General features: G+C 47.4%; 1 protein-coding gene across 1 annotated transcript in view; it reads left to right on the top strand.

Annotated features, from left to right (window-relative positions):
• LOC119187123 (uncharacterized) overlaps positions 1–14,227 on the top strand; it is an 82,645-nt gene extending 68,418 nt beyond the window's left edge. The window contains exons 13-14 of the mRNA XM_075876176.1: positions 13,638–13,773; positions 13,828–14,227. Coding sequence (XP_075732291.1) covers positions 13,638–13,773; positions 13,828–14,085 — 394 coding nt within the window. The 3' untranslated portion in view covers positions 14,086–14,227. The remainder of the gene's footprint in view (positions 1–13,637; positions 13,774–13,827) is intronic.
• Positions 14,228–22,906: the final 8,679 nt, after the last annotated feature.

Below are 22,906 nucleotides of genomic sequence, written 5' to 3' on the forward strand. Positions count from 1 at the left end.
AGTTTGTGCTTTAGTCTCCGATCAATTTGATCAGTGATCAGCCTTGCTTGTTATTCATTGGTGTGTGTGTGAGAGAGAATAAAATGAGAGAAAAGCCGGGAGGTTAACCAGAAATTGGAGCATTCAGCTTGGTACCCTGCACTGCGATGAAATGGCAGGGATGAAACATTAGAGCACGTTCTCTGTCACTGCCGTCATTACAGAGTGCAAAGACGGCAGCTAGCTGCTGTGTTAGCTCGACTTGACGACAGACCTTTGTCAGAACAGTCAGGTCTTGAAAGGCGGCATGATCTGTCTTCGCACAGAAAATCAGTGAAGGAATTATTGAACTTTTTGCGTGGTAGTGGCCTATTGTATAGGCTCTAACACCCCAGCTCACTTTTTCTATTTCGCGCGTCTGTTCATTGGTGTATTATTATTTAGTACATATACAGTCAAATGATCAGCAGAGGAGGGGGGGGCAAAGAATTGGCACAGTGCGCAGACCTGCACACTTCATACAACCGAAGAAAGTGAAATCGCGCCTTATAACACGCATTGAATGTCCCGCATCTGACATTAGTCAACGATGAGTAAACTCTCCGAGTTCCATTCTAAGGGTTTCACTCCCTGAACCCGGGACATGATTATGAGTGACGCCGTAGGGTTTCGCAAATTTCCGCCACCAGGTGTTTCTTCAAAGATCACCTAACTATAAGTATACGAGCATGTTGCATTTCGTCGCAATCGAAAATGCGGTCGCTGCTACCGAAATTCGATCCCGCTACCTTCGGGTGAGCAGTCGAACACTATAACCTTTCGACCACCATGATGGAAATTGCTTCAAGTGATGCAAGACCTTTCCATAGGAAATGTCACTAAATACATCACTTCGGTAAGTTTGCGTCTTCGTTGTGTTCATCAGCATTCCCCGTTAAACGATTTTGTCATGATGTTGTAGCCTTCGGCTGCGCCGACGCAGCGACTAGAATAAAGTCGTCGTAGTCATGAGGAGGCGTGCAGCGGCTGTGGAATAAATCTGTTTAGGTAACGCACATAGGCGTGGCAGCTGGGGAGGGGAGGGGGGCAAGGTGGACACGAGACCTCCTCAAACTGAGAAAAGTTCGGGGGCTGAGCTCCCCTCCCCTTTTGACAGCGTTACCCCCAGTAAGCACTCAGTTGTAGTGTTACGAGGAAATGAAAATGTTACCAAGGAATGTTTTAATCTAGTAACATTTTTTGATTGATATGTGGGGTTTAACGCCCCAAAACCACTATATGATTATGAGAGACGCCGTAGTGGAGGGCTCCGGAAATTTAGACCACCTGGGGTTCTTTAACGTGCACCAAAATCTGAGCACACGGGCCTACAACATTTCCGCCTTCATCGGAAATGCAGTCCCCGCAGCCGGGATACGAAGCCGTGCCGTGCGGGTCAGCAGCCGAGTACCTTAGCCACTAGACTACCGCGGCGGGGCAGTAACTATTTTTTTCGAAAGTTTTCCTGTGACGATTGTTATTAAATGCTACTTGCGGTGCGGGCCGCCTATGCGACTCTTTTGCGCCATGTACTGTGGCATTACAAAGCGGGCTACAGTAGAAGGTGCGAAAGCGTCGTGTACTTGCTTTGTTATGGATGGGAACGAGCAGTCGTTTTATGGGCCAGCCAGAGCATTTGCTGCTTCAGGAAAATGGTTTTTTTTTTTCATCAAAAATGAACAGCGTCATCGCTGGTTTATCAAAGCTGCTGTGAGCCGATGATAGTGAGGAATCTTCTTAATGCTTTAGTTCTGCCGTACTAGGAGCGCCACAAAATGTTTCCGCTTTAGTCTGATAAATCTCATCAGCATTGCTTACGGTGACTAGAAGCGATGGCAGCAGTTTGCAAAGTGGCGAAGAATAAAGCAATAGACTGGAGTACAGTGGGAAGCTCAGCTTCTAAGCTTACCCCGCAGCTCGACCCACCAGACCAGGGAAAAGATGAAAGACCACGTGTTTATTGCACGATGGAGGCCTAATTGAAGTTTGGATAGTTAGTTTTTATTCAACTCTAGTTGTCTTTTACAGCTCAAAATACAACTGTGACAGAAAAGCTCACACGCTCAGCGCTGCTTAGTTTTCCCTCATGATCTCAGAGATGTACACGTGCACTACACTAAAAAGTTTTCCGGAATAACTGTGCCGTTACCGTTAAAGGGGCACTTTGCTCCTCCAAACTACGAAGTGTGCGCTAAAGATTGCACATGGCACCGCAAGATAGGGTGCTTTCCTCCTTGTAGAGGAAAGCACTAGTCTTTGGGGTAACTGCAGGAATGTTCGCGCCGTGTGCAAACGACTCATCGGTGCCTACACAAGCCTGTTTCATTTCAGACGGTTCTGTAGCGTAGTGTGGTGCAGTGGTTAGTCTACAAGCATGCTGACTGAGTGGCCATGAGTTGATTGATATGCATATATAGGGTTTAACGTCCCAAAACCACCATATAATTATGGGAGACGCCGTAGTGAAATCCTCCGGAAAGTTTAACCACCTGGGGTTCTCTAACGTTTGCCCAAATCTGAACACATGGTCCTACAGCATTTTTGCCTACATAGAAAATGTAGCCATCGAAAAGATTATATGTATGTATGTATGTATGTGTACAAGATGGGGCCCATCAGAATCATCGGTACTTCAATTGTACAATGCTCTATTTGTGGGATACATTCGATACAGCATGCCGGTGCTTTCCAATATGAGACCTAGTTGTGTGAAGACACTAGAGAGTGTTCAAGCTCAATGCTTACGAAGATGCTTGGGTCTACGGCACTGTACTTCAACAAATGGGACAATCGCAGAGGCTCGGGCTTGTCCCATCAGTGTATGCATGCTCTGCGAGCCACTTAGAGTTCACCTCCGATTACTGAGCAGACACAGACAGCACCCACTGTCAGTACTACCCGCCACTCACCCAGATTGCAGTTTCTCAAGAGTAATATCGCGGCATGAAAATATTATACCATCAAGGTTTTCTCCGCCAAATGCCCCTGCAGTGCCTCCATGGGTCCTGCCTAAACCACCTATCTCCTTTACGATACCTGGAATTACGAAGAAGTCGCTCATTTCTTCTGTTGGCCTCAGACAACTGACCCTACATCACATTTCTACAACGTACAGTGATTCTCTGCACGTGTACACCGACGTATCCACCACGCTAAACACCTCCGCCGCAGCCTTTGTCATCCCAGACATGGATATCACTCGACGATTCAAAGTGGACCATAAAACCACATCAACTGCCGTAGAGCTTGTCGCTATCCGAGAGGCAATAAGGTTTATTTCCGGAGAGCGACCTCGAGCCTGGACGATTTTCTGTGATGCCAAACCCGCTTTGCAAACCATTAATTGCATCATGAAGCAAGGTCCGTATTACAGCTTGGCAATAGAAATAACAGAACTTATTCAGGTTGCTTCAACAAATGGCCATCTTATAACTTTCCAGTGGATTCCCGCTCATTGCGGCGTGATGGGAAACGAATAGGCAGACGCTGAAGCTAAAAATGCCTTAAGCTGTGCCCCTGAAGTACGCATTGCGTTTTCACGAGCTGACATGAACGTCCTGCTTCGCTGCGTGATGCGCAACTACACACTTCAGCACTGGACCAAACCGGAACGGCGACACCAGCGACTACACAAATGGTACCCGGAAATGAGGCTCCGCATGCCTCCTAAATTGAAACGGCAACTCACAAGTATGATCCACCGCATTCGTCTTGGTGTAGCGTACACCAGACGTTACGCACATATCATCGGTCGCAGTGAAACCGGTCCTAATTGTGAACACTGTGATGTGCGAGAAACACTTGAGCACATATTTTGTGTTTGCCCAGCATACGCACGTGAACGACAAAAACTGATTTCTTCTACGGAACTATATCGCAGTAGGTCATTAACTGATGAGATCATGTTGGGCCCTTGGCCAGACACCAACAGTGACTCTGCGGTCACAGGAGCAGTTATTACCTTTTTAGAAACAACTGGACTATGTGCGCGGCTATAAAATGTGTCTCAGCTAAAAAGAACACTACATACTCACCTCTGTATCTCACCATCGTCATCCATTATTCTTTTTCCCCTTTCCCTTCTCCAGTGTAGAGTAGCAGGCTAGAGCAAGCTATCGCTCAGGCCGACCTCTCTGGCTTTCTGTAAATAAACTTACCTCCTCCTTCTCCTATGTATGTGTACTTGTGTGTGTGTGTGTATGTGTGTGTGCGCGTGCGTGCGTGTGCGGGCATGTATGTATGTTTGTGTGTGCATGTGCTTGCGTGTGCGCGTGCGTGTTTGTGTGATCCAACAGGCAATATTCTTACGGAAAGTATAGGGGATATTATTAGACCAATTGTAATGCAAATGTGAAGAAAGAAAAAGTGGCTGAAAAGATAACTTTCCGTGGGCTGGAACGGAACCTGCTCCGCTACAGTAGCTACCCGGACCATGAAATAACATTCCAGAAAATGCGACCAGACACTTGCACCGAGCCAACATACCTCTGACCCACCCATCACCATGGCGCGGCTATTAACCATGGTACGCTACATCCTGTTACCACCGTGTTTGCCCGAATTTTCGCCAAGATGTCCAGCTATCTGGCTCATCGAAAAGGAGGCTCGTTTTCATCTCCGTAACATCATCTCGCAGCAGGACGCCATCACGGTAGCTATGCTTCCTCCTGCTCTGCGATTCGCCTGGTTCCGATCCTCCGGGCCGTCACAAACACGCAGCCCCAACAAGCCAAGTTGTCTGATTCCACCGGGTTTGGGCGATGAGGCATCAGCCAGTTCACAAGTATTCCAACAGTCATCCAAAGACATCGCTTTCAACCCAGCTCCCAAGACTATGCCAAGCACGTCACGTGCCGCGAATGGGCATCGCCTTACGCCGACAGCTTTGTCTACAACATCTGCTATTGCCGACGGCGGCGTTCATCTACAAACGCAACTCCGTCAAACAGTACCGACATCACCATGCGGTGTGCCAACGCCAGCGGCCGTACAAGAACTCGTAGAAGCTACGTGCATAGCTCTCCGTCAGATACAGGAACAGCTCAGTCATCAGGCGCCGCCGTGCCACTTGATTGTTCTCGACGACGCTCATAGCGTGCGCGCTCCAGCCCTGCTGCGCCCGCACTCGGAGTCACCGCAACCGCGCCAACGCTGCGCAGAACGCTTATGTTGTTCACTCGCGCACTGTAATTGCTTTTTTCTCTTGCGCTAACGAGCGCGCTGGAAGCTAAGCTGAGAGGGACGGCATGCGGAAAGAAGTTACGTGGCACACGCGTCGTCACCTTGAGTTGACAGTGGCGCACTAAGTCTTTCGCGAGTTGGGGAGGAGGGGGAGGGGCAAACCTACTTCAGCCGTGAGCCGGTATAATATATATCGAGAAAGAACATCGACGCACTTGCACTTTGATATAAATTTGCATATGCAGAAGTTATACGACGCCACGAAGATACCACGAAGTTCAATCTTGGTTTAACAGAGCGAGGAATGGCACCCTTAGCCCAATTTCCACGTCCAATAATGCAACGCTCATCTTGCTATCACGCATCTTTCTCTGATCATGCTTCGTCGGGATGGAGATGTACAAAACTTCAACGAGAATACGTTCATGTTTCACGGGGCTATAGCTGCCAAACAACAAAACATACATTCGGCAAACCCTCATTTACCAGTGTACAGTAAACGTTTATTTAACTCTGTAAAGGCGCGTTTCACTTTTGTGTTTTATGCCGATTCTCGTGACACGTGGATCAACCATGAACTTTACACAAATGATTGCTGTTATGTTTTTCATAAAAGTATTACACTTTTTTGCATATATTCTGGCTTGTGTGTATTATAATTTGCCTTGTTTGCTAATAGTCTGAACATTGCTTCTGGAGCGTGCAAATAATATTATTCTTATTGTTATATTACTGTTACCTTATTACCAAATTTTCAACCCTTTTTTTTGAAGATGTATAATTTCTTGTGTTGAGGGCGTAATTTATTGTTTACACTCACAGTATATGTACAAACATTTCTTAAGGGGCCCCAGGCACCTGTACAAATACGCAAATACAAATGGTGTGAACAAAATTTCCCTTCGATAGAACAAAATGTGGGTCATTATAACGTTAAACTATCTCTCGTTGCTTCCTTTTGAAATGGTTGTCAGCTGTATATGATTGGTGTAAACAGTCTGTCATGCACACAGCAGCAGCTTGTTACGCGAGGCAAAAAATGAGGCGAAAATGATCCATCGCGTAATTACCACTTATGCACGGCCACGTAAAAAATAGGATAATAAAATATTTTTGATACGCCATATTGTTTGCCATTGGTTCTACGGCATTTAAAATTTTCCGTGTGCCACAACATCATGACGTAACGAAGCCAGATAGCACCTCCTTCTAAATGTAATGCAGGTAGGCTAGCTGTGAATCGCACAAGCAATGGCTATTTATAGCAGCTGATGAGAGGGATTGTGAGTATAAGAAAATCCACTTGCAGCATAACGTTCATTGATTTGTGGGGTTCCACGTCCCAAAACCACCATATGATTATGAGAGACGCCGTAGTGGAGGGCTCCGGAAATTTAGACCACCTGGGGTTCTTTAACGTGCATGCAGCATAACGTAGTATATAGTACTTTGTGCATGTATGTGAGCTCGTACTAGCCGAGACAAAGAGAAATAGAGAGAAATAAGCAGCGCTGCACGTATGTGCTTGTTTGTTGCCCGAGGTGTACTTTGTGCTGTAAAAGGTCATTCAAGTTGAGTGACAACCAACTAGCCTGACTCTCAACTGAGCCTCTGTAGTGCTAAAAACCGTGGTCTTTCACCTTCTCCCCGGTCTTGTGGGTCAAGTTTTGGGGCAAGCTTAAAAGCGGAGCTTAATTTCTACTGATCTCGAGTGCGCTACTTTATTCGTGGCCACTTCGCAAGCTTTTGCTGTGGCTCCAAGTTGCCATAAGTAAGGCTGATCAGGTTTATCATAGACTAAAGCGGCAACAATTTTTGGCGTTTCCGTGCGTGAAAACTAGGGCACCAAAAACATTTCGTCACACTCATGGGCTCTCAACAGCTTCGACAGAGTAGCGGTGATGATATATCCTTTTCAAAGAAAATTATTTTCTAGAAGCAACAAATGATTTCACCGGTCTTTAAAAATTTTGATCGTTCCCATCCATAACTACATCAGCAAGTCACGGCAGAATAAAAGCATCAACAAGTTATGAAGTATATATGGCCCCAGTTCAGTGCTTGCCTGCTCGGCAATACTACAGCACAATACGTGAAAGCACTGCAAGGCGACCTACAGCGCAAAGAGCCTAAAAGGAAATTCATCACAGCGGAAATGTTAGCGAAATTTCACCATGTTACAACATAGTCTTATAACATTTCGATTCTCCCATAAGAACACAATTGAGGGATTACTGCGGTAACAAAAAACTTCGCCTTACTTGTTGGTTTCCCCAGCGTGCAGCCAAGAGTGACCACTTTTGAAAGTGGGGGGGGGGGCTCAGCTATCCTCCCCCAACTTTTCTCAGTAGGGGGCTCACACCCCCCTTGCACCCCGGCTGCTACGTCTATGCTTGAGCACTTCTTTAAATGCGAAGAATTTATTCGCGAACTTTGGCGACTTTGACCGTATCTATCTATCTATATATCAGTCAATCTATCTATCTATCTATCTATCTATACGCCTACGACTTCTGACTTTCCTGGCCGTTTTGATGATAGGGTCAATACCAAAATGGGTATGGCATAACATGACTGTATGATGAGAATAAGACTTGTCATACCATGAAAATCATGAGACATATATGTCATGACTGTCATGAGTTATATGTTATGGTCTTGCTCTTGCGGTAGTTTCCTTCACATGAAAACTTGTACAACTTGTATGGTATGACATGACAGCATGGCGAACATACGTGGTAGGCCCTAACGTGGAAATCATGATATGCATGTCATGTAAGTCATGACTTCACGCCACGCTCATGGGGCGCTCGCGGTCGTTTCGCCAGCTTCACATATACCAAATTTGGTACTACGTGACGTGAATGGACGACAAACAAATGCCAGGTTCAAACACGATAATCATGACATTGAAATCATGTACGTGGTAACTTACATCCACCTGCCGATTTCAATGTGACATATCAACCTTCCTCATGCGTTCCCACTTTACGTGGAATATGCCAGTTTTTTGTTTTTCTTCAAACACGCGGTGTTCCTTCAGTGTGATCAAGAGCGCTCGTGGGCACGTAGCGGCATCGATCACTATGCGGCTCACGACACTCAAATAAGCAAATGGCCGTGAATTCGGTTATATGCCGTAGTCATTTGGGCATATGGCATTATATTTAGAAGGAATGATTTGTAGCATACTTTGAAAATTTCTCTCATAAGTTCCACGCCGCGTCCTGTGCGTTCGGCTCGCGTGCCATTGGGAGCCTCGACTATTGATTGGCATCGTTTTTTCACCACGCTGAAAAAGCGTTTCGGGATCCCTATAAGCTATTTAAGACAAAGTATATCACAGACAAAGTTACTGCACCAACAGAACCCGCGCCTCTTCATACCTTGATGCAGTCAATGTTCTTGTCCCGCTGTTTATTGTCAGACGCGTTCACCAGAATCTCATCGAATATCTTGTACAGGCCGGGCAGAAATGTCACGCTCCTGTGCTTAACGACGCCTGCGAATGTGACACCTGCGTTTTTTTTCTTTTTTAGCACATTTAGCGAGTGTCAATTGCTATTGTGAATAAGCCTTTGAAGTGGGAAAAGCACAGTCCTCGCGGGCGAACCAGTCGACGCGCCCATACACGGCGCCATCAGTGGACACTTTGGATCATGTCTTGCCCGGGAAATTTGTACACCGACTTTATATTTGTCCAAATAAAAACAACTGCTCTAATGGGAACACTGTACTGAAAGCGGTAGCGGCGTCAAGACACCAGCGGCAAGAACTGGACGGGGTCCTTTTTCACTACAATTCAAATAACAACAAACAGAACAAGTAAAGGGGTAAATCGTTTAATACGTTGCAAATATATTACGACTGATAGCACGTCAGTACTTTCAAAGGTAAAATACTTAACTTGATTTTAACTGCAAGCTGTTATTAAGGAGCGGTAGAGGTTGCCAGCACACTAGCTATGTGAGGCACTTCCTGAAACTAATTTCAAATCGCCGCAGGAAAAAAAACAGCCCGATTATTCTCGCTTCTTCCATTGTGGAGAAGTAAATGTGGTTTAACATGCATATAAAAGTGGTTAAGAATCTTAAAATTGCAGCACTTGGGTACCTAGCGCGATAAGGCGCCCTGTAATCTGCTCGACCACGTTAAAGAACCTCAGGTTGTCAAAATTTCCGGAGCCCTCAACTACGGCGTCTCTCATAATCAAATAGTGGTTTTGACGTTAAACCCCACAAAATCAATCAATCTGCTCGGCAGTGAGAATGTCATGCTTCATGCCACCGCCGCCGTCTTCGGGGTCGTACACCCACGTGTTTTGCGTGACGGGCTCGACGGAGCCGACGTACGTGTCCGGGCGCAGCAGGACGTGCTCCAGCTGGCTCATCTTCTGGTAGATGCGCTCTACCGAGAGCCTCTTGCCCTTGGATGCGTGGGTGCTTTTCGCCATGTCACCCATGCCGTTGCCACGTCTTCCTCTTCCAAGTCGCTGATGGAAGACATGCCGCTGCTTCGCGCCTGCTACACGGCCCTTTGTTCCCGTACAATCCGCTTGGGAAAAGAATCCACGAGTACTTTAAACGAATGGGCCCGTAAGTCAGTCACTTCAAGGCTGCTTACCTTTACGTTACTTTCGAGTTTTTCTTTGTCGGACACCAAGCAGTGGCACCTAATTCAGTCACTGTTGAACGTGCATCGCAAGTCCTTCAGCCATCTTCCATGTCATGACCGGCGACAAATCTCGGGAAGAAGAAACGGTGTTCACTCCTAAACTTGCATTTTCCTGTACGTTGATTCGGTGAACTTATTGATAGACAAAGAACCTGCAGCGAACTCGGGCTAGCCGCCGGCCAAGAACAGTGACGCCCATCTAGCAAGCTAGCTGCATGGTGCGTAGCTGCCAATCTGCAACTGGGAATAAAAAAAAGAAACCTTCAAATCGCTGTTACAAGGCGAGATAAACGCACGGCATGCGCATTCGGAGGCTTTCTTGCGATGTAAGCGTGTCCGTCAACACGTGACCGCTCGTGAACAGGCCATGCGCAGAATACCGAAAAGGGATATCTGAGCAGTGATGATGAAAGAGGTATGCATGAATAAATGTATCCTACGAGCGTCGCCTTTATAGCGTGATGGCGACATGTGCTCCACCAGACTCAACAAAAGCGGAGGCCCTTTTGTAGAAGTAATCATCCTAAATTTAAACAAAACGTACATATTTGCTACTAAAAACGCCTTGCATTGGGCAACACCACCTGTGTTCAAGCAACGCCACCTAGATTATTGGCTTACGCCCCTGCCGAGTCCGATTTGGCGTGAGGCCAGGCCGGGCTGGTAATTTTTGTTTTCGTGCTTGGGGTTTCGCTTTGAGTCACTGGGCCGGGTTCGTGTGGGTAAACTTCTACGATTGCCGGGGTTGAGCCAGACCCGGGCCAATAACTACGGTCTTTGCAGTGTTCCTACCGCGACTTTTTGTTTCGTGGCATTACGGGGTTGGCCACTCGGCCATCATGCATGCATCCTTTCTATTCTAACAGCGAGCTATTTTCCTCAGCTGGTTTTTGTTGATTCAAAACTTTATGGTGTCACAACGACCGTCTTTCTGTCGTGAACTTTTGTAGCACTGCTCAACATGCACTTCGCGTCGTCTCTTCGGCGTCCCCGTAACGTTTGTGCGCACGCGAGTTTTAAAGACGATAGTCTTTGTTCGTGTTCCTCGATGCTAAAGTTTTGGTCTGTCTGTTTGGCTGTATGTCCACCGTAACGATATACGGCAGAAGGCAATACTCCAAACGGTCAACCCCAACCGCAGCGCCCACCACTATTGCTCAAGTTTCAGCGTTCATATTGTGCTATTGTCCATTAAAAACACTTTTTGTGCTTATCTGAGGTACCATTGCAACAAGTCAGTGTTTTGTATGTGTGGCTTTATACTAGAGAAGGCACACATAAGTAACTTTAAGGACCGTAGCGCTCATCCCGCTGCGCTGACAGTGCAACGCGATGCTCAAAAAGGCGAGTGTTTTCAAAATTTTGCTAAGACACCGTGGCACCTGGCCGTTGCTTTGCATTGTACACTTTATCACCTTATCGAGACAGGCAAGTGCCATGGACGCGCATGCCTTTATTCGTTTGCAAAGATAACTGCCAGATAGCACTCGTGTCTAACGTGCCTCGATGGGCTCGTTGATTGATATATATATAAGGGGTTTAGCGTCCCAAAACCACCATATTTTCACGTGCTTGCTCAAAAAAAAAGACGATGGCAGTTGTGCATGTACCATGAAGGACTATGAAACGGACGAAGAAAAACTCTCTTGCGCGTTCTATTAAAAAGACCGACCCACTTCTGGTGTCTCAATAGCAGCGGCAAGACCTCTGTTTTCACATCGTGACACTGGTGGAGTTTCTGGAGTATACAACCTGATGCAGGACAGTCTTGCCCGGGCCTGTTCACCTAGTCCAGAGACTCAGCCCTTCGTCACGACTCCGGTGCACCAATTCAGTCGGCACCTTCTAGGCCTAAGTCTGGTGTCCGCACCTGTTCCGCCTCTTTCCAGCATGGCAGCTCCTACGACATCCACGATTATCCTTCCATCGCAGACCACTCTTCCCTCGCAGGTGACTCTTGAACATCCTCGCGTTCCTGAAGTTTTCCGTGAGGAAGAGTACGAGGATGTCGAGGACTGGCTCGAACAGTTCGAACGGGTCGCTGTTTCCAACCACTGCACTCTAAAAAAAGCGAGTAAAAAGGGTGTCTTTTTGTCCCACAACAATAATCGTCATCTAATTTGCGTTCCATCCTTGCGCTATCGCCCCGCGCCCGGTACATTCCGGTAACGATCGACATGCCCATTATCAACATTACATTCTCGATACGAAAGTGACCAGCGTGGTGCGCTTATATACAAATTCCAAATCTGGACAAAGGCGGTCTGTTCCATTGAGTCGCACGCGATTGGCCCATACGAGCCGTGAGGCATGCTGTGACGTTCCGAGTGGTGCGGGCTGGTGCGTCAAGTGACTGTTTTTCTCCGGTTTCTGGATTAAGGCGAAGAAACGGTAGGAGAGACCGTCCGAAAGAAACCGGATGGATTGAAATGGCTGCAAGTTGGCCTGGATTGGATTGAAATGTCAGGGTTTCGTGACTTTTCAGCATCCGGGCACTTAGACAACCTAGCGTTTCCCACTGCCGTGGTTTTTCATCTCGCATGTGCGGCAGCTGCCGCCGAGCAGAGACGATGAAGCGAGGTTAAAGATGCATTTGAAAAGTTCACTGAAGAAGAGTTCCGGCAATGTCATCGTCTGTCCGAACGAACAGTGTGTAGCTTGTGAGACGAACTTATCTCTGTCATCGGATGCCAGCGAACCAGTGGCCTTTCCACAGAGAGGGAAGTGTTCTGTAAGCTGCGATTTTTCGCAACAGGTTGCTTCTAGAAGAGCATTGGTCGCGAGGAGCACATCGGCAACTCTCTGCTGGCCATGAACAACCCCATCCACGAGGTGACGCAGACCATCATCACCGTGGCTTCTAAGAAAAAGCTGGCGGACTTCCCACTGACAACAGCTGCTAAGGATGAGGCAGAGGCGGAATTTGTGCCACATGGTTGCATCCCAGGCGTGCTGGCGCGTGTAGATGGCACGTTGGTCACCATGCGCAAGCCAGAGGGATTCAGACTGGCCGACACGGCGAGCTTCATGTCCAGAAAGGGCTATTATGCCCTGAACGTCATGGTTGTAAGTACCGTTAGGATCCTATCTTACTCGCCCATCGGATCAATTGTTCAGTTGTGACGCCAAAGATGGAAAAAGTAATAATGCAACGAATAAAAAAGAAACTGCAGGAAACTGGGCACGAGCTAGTTGGTGGCTCGAAGGCCTCGGTAATAATAGGTGGCAATTGTTTTGTGCGTGAGCCAGCTGCCGTTTTGGTACTGGCGTGCATGCACAATTGAGTCGTGCATTTTAGAGGTAATCGGTAACATGCGCCATCGCATGTTGTTGCCATCGCAAAATTGTGCGAACAATGCAGCAACGTCACACAATTGAGTCGTGCATTTTAGAGGTAATCGGTAACATAGGCAGCAGACGTAGCAGAAACACATAAACGACAGCGAAGTATTTCCAACACGAATGTGCTTACAATCGCAATCGCATGAGTTGGCTTTGGCATTTACGAGTGTTCTTTCCCAAGAGCAACACGTAGGTTTTCACTTATTGATCATTCAGTGGAAGTCGTAACCATGTGTACCGCAGAGGAGGGGTCGTTGCCCCCCTTCCTCCTCCTCTGTGTGCTACACCCTGTGTTTTCTTCTAAGTGAAGCTTCTTGAACCAATGACTGTACTAGTTCACATTGTTTCCTGCGTATGCGTAGAAAAAAGGGATTTCCTCTGAGTATAAATGCAGTACTATTTTACATCGCTTCTCATCACAGGTGTGCAACGCATGGCTGCGCATCCTTGTCATGGACCCATGATTCCCAGATTTGTGCCACGACTCCTGCCTGTGGAAACACAACCCACTGCGTGCATGCCTTGCTGAACATCTGCAGCCTGGCGAATATTTGCTTGGTAAGTAATAATTTGTACTAACTGGGGCAAAGCACTCAGCTTTTATGTTTCTAGTGCAGGAGACGCAGGGTATTCCCTCGAGCCATGACTCCTAATGCCAGTCCTTGGCAGTCAACTGTGCAACACTTCCGAAGGCCGATAGAACAAGGAGCACGTACCCATGCGCAATGTTGTGGAAAGATATATTACAGTGTTGAAGAGCAAGTACCGCTGCTTACAGCACTTTCGAACGATGCTCTACAACCCCGATGGGGCAGTGCAAATTATCTATGCTTGCGTTGCTATCCACAACATTGCATTGCATGCAGGTGACTGAACCTTGGACGAGTATGTTGTGGACATGCCACCAGCTGAGGATGACGATGGGGAGCCTATGAAGAGCCATATGCTCACACCACGCAACGTGCTGCTCAGAGACGGCCGCAGCGCAGCGCTGTCTTGGGCCTTTTTTTAAGTACACAGGAACGGTGAGTTTTCATGTTTTCATATCACACACATAATTTATTTACACTGATTCGAGTGCATCTAGGTATGTCAGGGCTGTGTTTGCCATATTTGAATACACAAATTACTTACTTGTGCTTCAATATGAAGCAAGGTGGCAATGTGAAAATGCTAAATTTTCTTTAAATGTCACATGAAATATGTAGCAGAAACACCCTTTTTCATATCAGTCATCACAGTCACAACAGACTAGATTGGAGCAAGCATATATGAGCGGCACTCTGTGCTGAATGTTGCCATCGCAAAATTGTGCGAACAATGCAGCAACGTCACACAATTTCTTTCATCAGATTGCATAAAAATTGTGATTCCATTAGTAATATGTTGCATAAACACATAAGTCCGTATCTTCTCATGGTCACTGACTACAAGCATTCAATTGTGCACGCCAGGCTTGGCGAGCAATTGTGCTCGTCAAATTGTGCTGGTTTTTTGTTCATTGTCATAAACATTGTATGAAGTTGAAATAACATTTGATTTGATTTCACGACTGCAGTCATGCTGCAATGCTAAAAAATATGCAAATGAAGACAGCAAACAACAGGCGAGTTGTTTTGATAACATCATGATCATCATCATCAGCCTGACTAAGTCCACTGCAGGACAAAGGCCTCTCCCATGTTCCGCGTTAACCTGGTCCCGTGCTTGCTGCTGCCAATTTATAGCCGCAAACTTCTTAATCTCATCTGCCCACCTAACCTTCTGTCTTCCCCTAACTCGCTTGCTTTCTCTCGGAATCCAGTTAGGTACCCTTAATGACCAGCGATTATCCTGTCTCCTGTTTGATAACATACAGCACAAATAATTGGCTCAGCAATCTCGCGGCTCCAAAACCATACCACGTTCAAAATTTATTCCCCCAACGAGTCGTTTACAATGAAAACTAGATGAAATCAATCGCTGGCATGTTGCTGTGATGACCATTTTCTTTTGTGAAACTGTGCGATGTGACCATTCACTAGCTTAGTGCTCTCAAAAAAGACTCAGAATGTAGTTGTACCTTAGCCTCATTGTGCTGAAATTAAAATATCACAGTGAACTGCAAAACAGTGTGATGCAAAAAGATATCACAATACTACACTATGGGGTAATGCCGCATAAAAAGCGCAGTGAGCTAGAACTTAGATTGGGCAATACAAATATCACATAAACATTAACAGAAAATGTCAACTATACACTCGTGGTCTCCGTGTGAATGACTAGACACCATTGAAATGTGGGGAAAAACACTGCCACTGGAGCAGCTCGAACATACATTGAGAAATGCAAATATCGAACATAAAAAAATGCTGTACTCCTTGTACAAAGTAAATGCTAACCTAATCTAGTAATATGCACTAAATGCAAACAAAAAACGTCTAAAATAGAACATGAAAAGCAACACGTAAACATATCAAAAACACTAAACGAATGTTGAATGATAAAACGTTGAAAACATGGCGAAAAACAAACCAAGCTATGTATATGTCTCCCAAAGCGTATAAAATTGAACATGAACAGAAGCACCTAAACACATTGAAACCGACAAATCATTAATGATGACAAGAAAAAACATTGAACACATGACGAAAAACTAAACTAAACTACGTATTCCTTTCTCGCAGAAAGCCCTCTGCCATGGCTCGTGACAAGGAATGGACTGCCTGCAGGACGCCCTCCTGCGCCGCTGCCGCCTTCTCCTGTGCTGCTGCCACACGCCGTGCTGCAGAAGCGATGCGGGTGGTTGATGTTTTCATCTCCCGCAGCACCTGCGATGAATCATCGTGGTGGAAATGTTTAAGTGAGCTGCCGGTGAATTCTTAACCATCTCGTGGCTGGAAGCTGCTGCTGCTGCCAAGAATTGCAATGGGCACAACAATTTCCCCTCAGTTGAAGATCAACTGGCCTGATGGCATCCTTTGAAAGTGTGAAGCTTTGTGTACAAGCTATGCTCTCCTCATGCGTACCAACAAACATTTGTTGGAACTACTCTTCATTATTCTCCTATATGAATCTCTCACCATCAAACAGCCCTTTTCGGAGCTAACCAACCTTTTGCCCGGCAGTTTATTATTGCAGATATCCGACACCGTGCCTTCAATACAGTGCATGGTTCTTATTTACAGCCCAAGTTGGTTTCAGTCATAATAATAGAGCATAAAGAATGTTTACGCCCCTTATGTAAAATGTAAACAAAGGGTCTACTCCCCTTGAGCACCTTGTCGCCCGGCCTGCTCAAAGCTCTGGTCCTGCGCTCAATAAAGCACTAAGTTCTCAGATGCTAGCGCGTTACTGTGTCACTGCCATCTGCAGCCACTTCAGTGGCCTCCACCTCCATTTCCACCGCAGCAGTGGGATCATCCGCTTGCTGGAAAGTGTCGTAAGCATGATCTTTCAGAAAGTGGGTATTCGTTACTCTGGCTATTTTACAACCTTACGTACTAAACATCTGCAGAAATATTCTGCAGCTATTCAGTGGTCATTGATATCATGTATTACCATTTTAGTGCATGCACTTTCCCGCAGGCATTGCGTGTTTTATGATAAATTAGTGCCCCTTGTACTGCAAGGGCTGCAAACTGAGATTTTAGTTAATAAACCTACCCACTTTTGAATTCTTTCTCCTGCGCTATATTACCGTTTAACAAGGTTCCGCTAAAGACACCCCTTCAGATATCAAACTCACTCATGGCACCACTCAGGAACCCGTGATACTGCGGTGGCAGAGTGCTTACCTGTTGATAGGAGAGACCAGAGACGCCACTGAAGCGTGTCCTCCTAGTCAACTGTAGAACCCGGCCGTGGAAGCCAGGCAGCCAACTCCCTCCAGTGCCCCTGAAAATATACACCAATGTCAAACAACAAATCGCCCGCGCCATTCGATGGTCACTCACGTTTGTGCCTCTCTGATGGCGGCGGCGTCACAGCGGACATCGTGCACTGACCTGCGCCACCAAGCCTGCCACTCCTGCGCAGGCACTTTGTGGTTCAACGCGTCGCTGGGCTCTTGCCACAGCCGCCGCCGGTCGGCGACGGTGACGCCGCTCGATGGCTTTCGCCACGAGCTGGGGATGTTCGTCCATAAAGGCTAGCACCAGCGTGCGCTGATCCTCAAAAACGCGCATGAGCCGCTGCGGCTGTTGGCTACTGGTGCCATTGCCCTCAGCCATGATTGCGCTCGACTGAGCCAACGACTTCGAAAGTTGCGCCGTTTAGGTTTGTATAGTGGTGGAGACATGGGAACGGTAACTGCTTGAAACGGGGTTGTATTTAGCGCCACTACTTACCGTCCTGCTAAATTTAGCGTCAGTTCAAAACTAACGAAAAAATACGTTTGGATTGTGCCGTATTCCTTACTCAACATTTGAAAACTAGCGCCAACACATTTTGATAGTGAGCAATAATAGTTAATTATTTTTTAACACGTTCCAAACACTTTTCACTTTGCTATACGGTCTCCAAGTTGACGTCAAAATGATGCCGCAAGTTTTTAATTCTCTCATTGGCTGTTTACTTCCTCTTGTTCTCGCGACCGCTGTGGACCACCGACTTTTTGACGTCACCGACAGACCACCTCCATCCGGATTTGTAATTTGTATATAATTGCACCACAGTCCGATAAAAAAGAACGCTAGCCGGGTCCCGTTCCGTGTGTGCGCCTTGGCCATAGAACACCTACCAGAGTCTTGGCCCTTGAGGAGGGTAGTCGGGCTAGGGACTAGAATAGTGACAGCCGACGGATGGGTGACGATGGTGGTGCGCCTGCCGTGGTCGAATGGTTCCTCTTTCCGCCATGCCCGCCTAAACCGCCATTTGGGAGCAAATACAGTTTAGTAGAAAGAAAGCGGCGCAGAACACGTCGTGGCGATGAATGAAATAATGGTATGTGACGGCCATATTAGTGTAAATATCTGGAGGTTATATGTATTGCAAATGATTACTTTTGTCTAATTTTTGTTGACAGAGAAGACACTTGTGTTGTTTCGCACTATTCAGTGAAACATTATTGGTAAACGTGTGCTGTATTCATAATATTCGCGAAGTGGTGAAGTCAGTGATTTTAAAACGTGTGCTGTATCCTTGATGTTGGTGAGAGGGGGGGGGGGGGGGAGTGTGTTTATTTCCTCGACACTATGTCCAATTTTCTGTCCGTAAATACGCGCAATTTTTTTGCTGTGTATATTTCGTGATCCCTTAGGTACTAGGCCCCATTGCTTATCCATACGCCCAGATATTTGTATTTATCTGTTATCTCTAGTGTGACCTCCTGTATTTTAAGCCCACTACCTTCATTATCATTAAAAATCATGAATGCTGGTTTTTCCTTACTGAATCTGAAATCTAACCTATTTCCTTCATTACCGCAAATGTCTATCAATCTCTGCGAACCTTCCTTGTAGTCGGCCATTAGCACTATATCATCTGCGTAAATCAATGCTGGTAGTGCCTGTTCAATGAGTTTTCCTTGTTTGACGAAAAAGAGGTTGAATCCCAGTCCACTTCTGTAACGTTTAACTCAGAGACAAGACGACGATGAACAGTTGGCTGGGCCTCGCCATGACAAAAAAATACCCCTGGCCGTTTATTTGCTGGGCTTAAGTAGCCGCGCTCACTGCGGGGAAGGGAAAAAGAAAGCAAAGGAAGGAAAGTAAAGCGCACAAAACGGTGGAGAGGAGGGGGAGGCAATATCGCCTAGGGCGAATGCTGATATCAGATAGTCTGGTCTGTTACATCTTCTCTTCACAGATTTTCAAAACACTGATTTCTTTTGCACTCATTTACTTGATGAAAAGATGGCCCGTAGTGAAGGCGCTTCGGTTCGCTGCACTGGCGTCCTGACCTGCGCAGGCCAGCCAGTGGGCTTCCTGGAGTGTCTGGAGAAATGGTGGCGTTATAATCTTCCTCTGGCTGAGCTTGTTGCGCCTGGTGACTTCCCAGTGGGTTGTCCGGCGTGATGTTGCCTCGGTGTCCATCACTGAACTTCGTCGAGGGCCTCGCGTCGGGGTTCAGATTACCCTCGGGGCTGACCTCGTCGCCGAAGTTTTCGTCCGTTCGCAGCAAGTGCTGTCGGTTCCGTCTCAGGAGCCCATGGTCTTCCGTTCTTACCACGTATGATCGTGGGGCAGTCTCTTGTACCACTTTCGCTCAGCGTGACCAGCTTCCATGTTTGATCCGGGCCACATTTCCGGCTTCCAAGGGTGGTAGTGGCCTGCCTCGGGAAGACTGTCGCTGTTTCCATACGGGTATTCCTCCGTCGACGTTGTATTCTGGAAGAGTGGCGTGCAGGCGGCGACCTTGCAGTGGTTCTCCGGGTGAGTGACCGCTGTCAAGGGGAGAAGATTGATAAGCCAACAGACCAAGCCATACATCACCCCGGGACTCGTGGGTTTTTTTTAGAATACGCTTCACGATCTGTACCCCCTTTTCAGCTAAGCCATTTGACCGTGGGAACTCTGGACTTTAGGTGATATGCTCGAAGTCATATCGGCGCACGGAGGACGCGAACTCTCGCGATGCAAATTGAGACCCGTTGTCTGTGCAAACTTGGTTGGGAATGCCGTATCGCTAGAAGATAGCAGATATCTTGTCGATTACTTCCGCCGCTGTGGTACCTCTGAGTTTCTCGACGTCAGGAAAGTTAGAATGGGCATCAAACACAACTACGTAGTGTTCTCCAGCGAATGTAAATAGGTCTATGCCTACGCGATGCCACGGTCGGTCGGTCGGGCGTTGGCTGTAGCAGGAGGGGTTCACTCGGTTGACTGTATGCGTACTTTCGACATATGCTGCACGTTCGCGCTCGTTGCTCAATGTCACTGCTCATTCCCGGCCAGAAAACCAGTCCACGGGCTCTAGCTTTGCACTTTTTCATAACCAAGTGGCCTTCGTAAATTCGCTCAAGAATTTCCGCACGCATTGATTTAGGCACCACAATTTTGCAACCCTTTAGTACAACTTCATTGACCACGGATAGCTCTTCCGCATACGGTTTCAGTACGCCGTCTATTGCCATGCTATCTTCCATTTGTTTCATGGTGCGGCTGAGAAGCGGATTTTCGAGGGTTTCCTTCTGCAGCTGCAACATAGTCACTTTGCTTATGATGCTGGTGACTACTTGCGTTGTGTGGACGTCCTCGACTTGGTCGCCTCCGCCAGCTGGTAGTGCGGCACGAGACAGCAGGTCTGCGAGTAACAGGTCCCTACCAGGTACAAACTGCAACAAAAATTCATATTTCATAAGACGGATGAAAAACCACTGTAGCCTGGGTGGCATGTCTGCAATGTTCTTTTCGGCAATCGCAAGTAATGGCCTGTGATCAGTTTCTATCGTAACGCCTCGTCCATACACGAACTGATGAAATTTTTCACAAGCGAAAACAATTGCCAGTGTTTCCATTTCTATCTGGGCGTATCGCTCTTCACTCGGCGTCAGCGCTCTTGAGGCGTAGGTCACTGGGCGCCAGTCATCCTCGTGTCTTTGCAATAAGGCAGCGCCGATACCTGTTCCTGAGGCGTCCGCAGTTATCTTAGTGTTTCTTTTTTCATCAAAAAGAGCCAGCAACGGAGGCTTAGCGAGCGCTGCGCAGATCTGGTCCCATTTGCGCTCATGGGCTGTTGTCCACTCAAACACCGATGCCTCTTTCACCAGGCTACGCAGCAACGCCGTTTTGTCGCTCAAAGCTGGCAGGTACTTCCGAAAGTAGTTCACAACCCCGAGTAATCTGCGCACACCTTGTTTATCTTTTGGGGCTGGCATGGCACGGACGCTTTTGATTAAATCGGGACTAGGACGAATTCCGTCTCTTCTGATAAAATCGCCAAGGAATGCAACCTGCGTGGTGCAGAACACGCATTTAGCTGGATTAAATATCAGCCCTTCCTCTTGCGCCCGCCTTAGCACTGCAATGACGCGTTCGTCGTGTTCTTCCATTGAGTCGCCCCATATTAAAACGTCGTCTACGTAGACGCGCACTCCCGGCAGCCCTTCGAACATCTCTGTTAGAGTCTTCTGGAACACCTCGCTGGCTGAGGAAATTCCGAAAGGCAGACGCAAAAAACGGTACCGCCCAAATGGTGTCGCAAAAGTGCATATTCGTGAAGTGGCCTCATCTAAAGGAATCTGGTGAAAGCCGGCATTAGCGTCGAGCCGGAAGAAGTATTGTGCTCCTGCCAGCTCGATCTTTATGTCCTCTCGTGAAGGCATAGGATAGTGCTCCCGCTTAATGCTCCTGTTCACTGCTCTAGGGTCTATGCAAATTCGAAGGATACCATTCTTCTTGTGCACAACTACCAGGGGGCTCACCCAGTCAGTTGGTTCATCCACCTTGACGATGATTGAGGCCTTTTCCATTCGTTGCAGTTCTTGTCGCAGGCGTCCTTTCAACGCTATGGGTACTCTGCGGGCAGGCTGCACGACTGGAACGGCATCCTCTCGTAGCACCATTTTGTAGGGTCGCTTGACGCAGCCGGTGCCGCTGAAGAGGTCAGGAAATGCAAGCTGGAATTTCGTTTGCTCATCGCCTACATTCATGGCGTCCGTCGTCACCGGTACCAGACCAAACTGCTGGCATGTCTTTAAGCCAAGGATGGCTTGGCGCCCCTTTTTCACGATAAAGAACGAGACTGAATGCTGTGCTTCGCTTAACTCGAGATCTTCGGTCGCCACGCCAACGTGTTTGATTGCACTGCCGTTGTATGCGGTGAGGACAGCGGCGCTCTTTCGCGGAGTGCTTGCGTGGGCGATTCGGTTGAACAGGGTTAGGGGCAGCAAATTCGCCTGAGACCCGGTACTACCTTGTATTGTATCTCCTGACCGGCTATTTTTCCGCGAACCATCCAATCCGCTCCTATGTCTCCGGTGACGCCGCAAATGCTGATGCCCAAGATGTCAAAATTTTTATCGCTGTCTTCGGCTTTGTGAACCTCGCTTATCTTGCGCGCATTGTTGCAGCATGCGGTGAAGTGATTTCGTTTCTTGCATGCATAACAAGTTTTTCCATACGCCGGGCACCGCTCGGGGGCATGTACCTTGTTACAATTTCGACACCGAGTTCCATTCGCAAACTTCGTGCGGTGTGTGCGGCGTGTAAAGTCAAGGTGCAGGCTTTCATTTGACCATACTGCGCTCTGAATGGCAGCAACCTCAGCGGCTTTGCAAATTTCTTCTGCTTTCTGCAAGTTTAAGTCTTTGTCACTCAGCAACTTTTCTCGAAGTTTCGCATTATTTGTCCCGAACACCACTTGATCCCTGATCATGGACTCTTGAAGCGTACCGAAGTCGCACAGCTTTGCTTACTTTTTTAAGCCCCGTAGGAACCGCTCAAAAGGCTCGGCCTCTTCCTGTGTTCGCAGTCGAAAAATGTGCCTTTCGTAGACTTCATTACCCTGGTCTACACAATATTCTTCAAACTTCCGCACTAACGTGTCATAATCTTCTCTGCTCTCACCTGCGGCAAACGAGAAGTTGTTGTAGACATCGAGCGCCTCGTCCCCCGCGGTGCTCAGAAGAATCGCTGCTTTTACGGCCGATGAGCGGGGCTTCTCCGGTTCCGTAGCGGTGATGAACAGCTGCAGCTTCTGCTTGAATACCAGCCAGTTTTTCCTGATGTTGCTGGACAGTTGCAGCGGTTCCGGGGGCTTGACGAGGTCC

This window comes from Rhipicephalus microplus, chromosome X (genome assembly GCF_043290135.1).
Source record: "Rhipicephalus microplus isolate Deutch F79 chromosome X, USDA_Rmic, whole genome shotgun sequence".
Taxonomy (NCBI): Eukaryota; Metazoa; Arthropoda; class Arachnida; order Ixodida; family Ixodidae; genus Rhipicephalus; species Rhipicephalus microplus.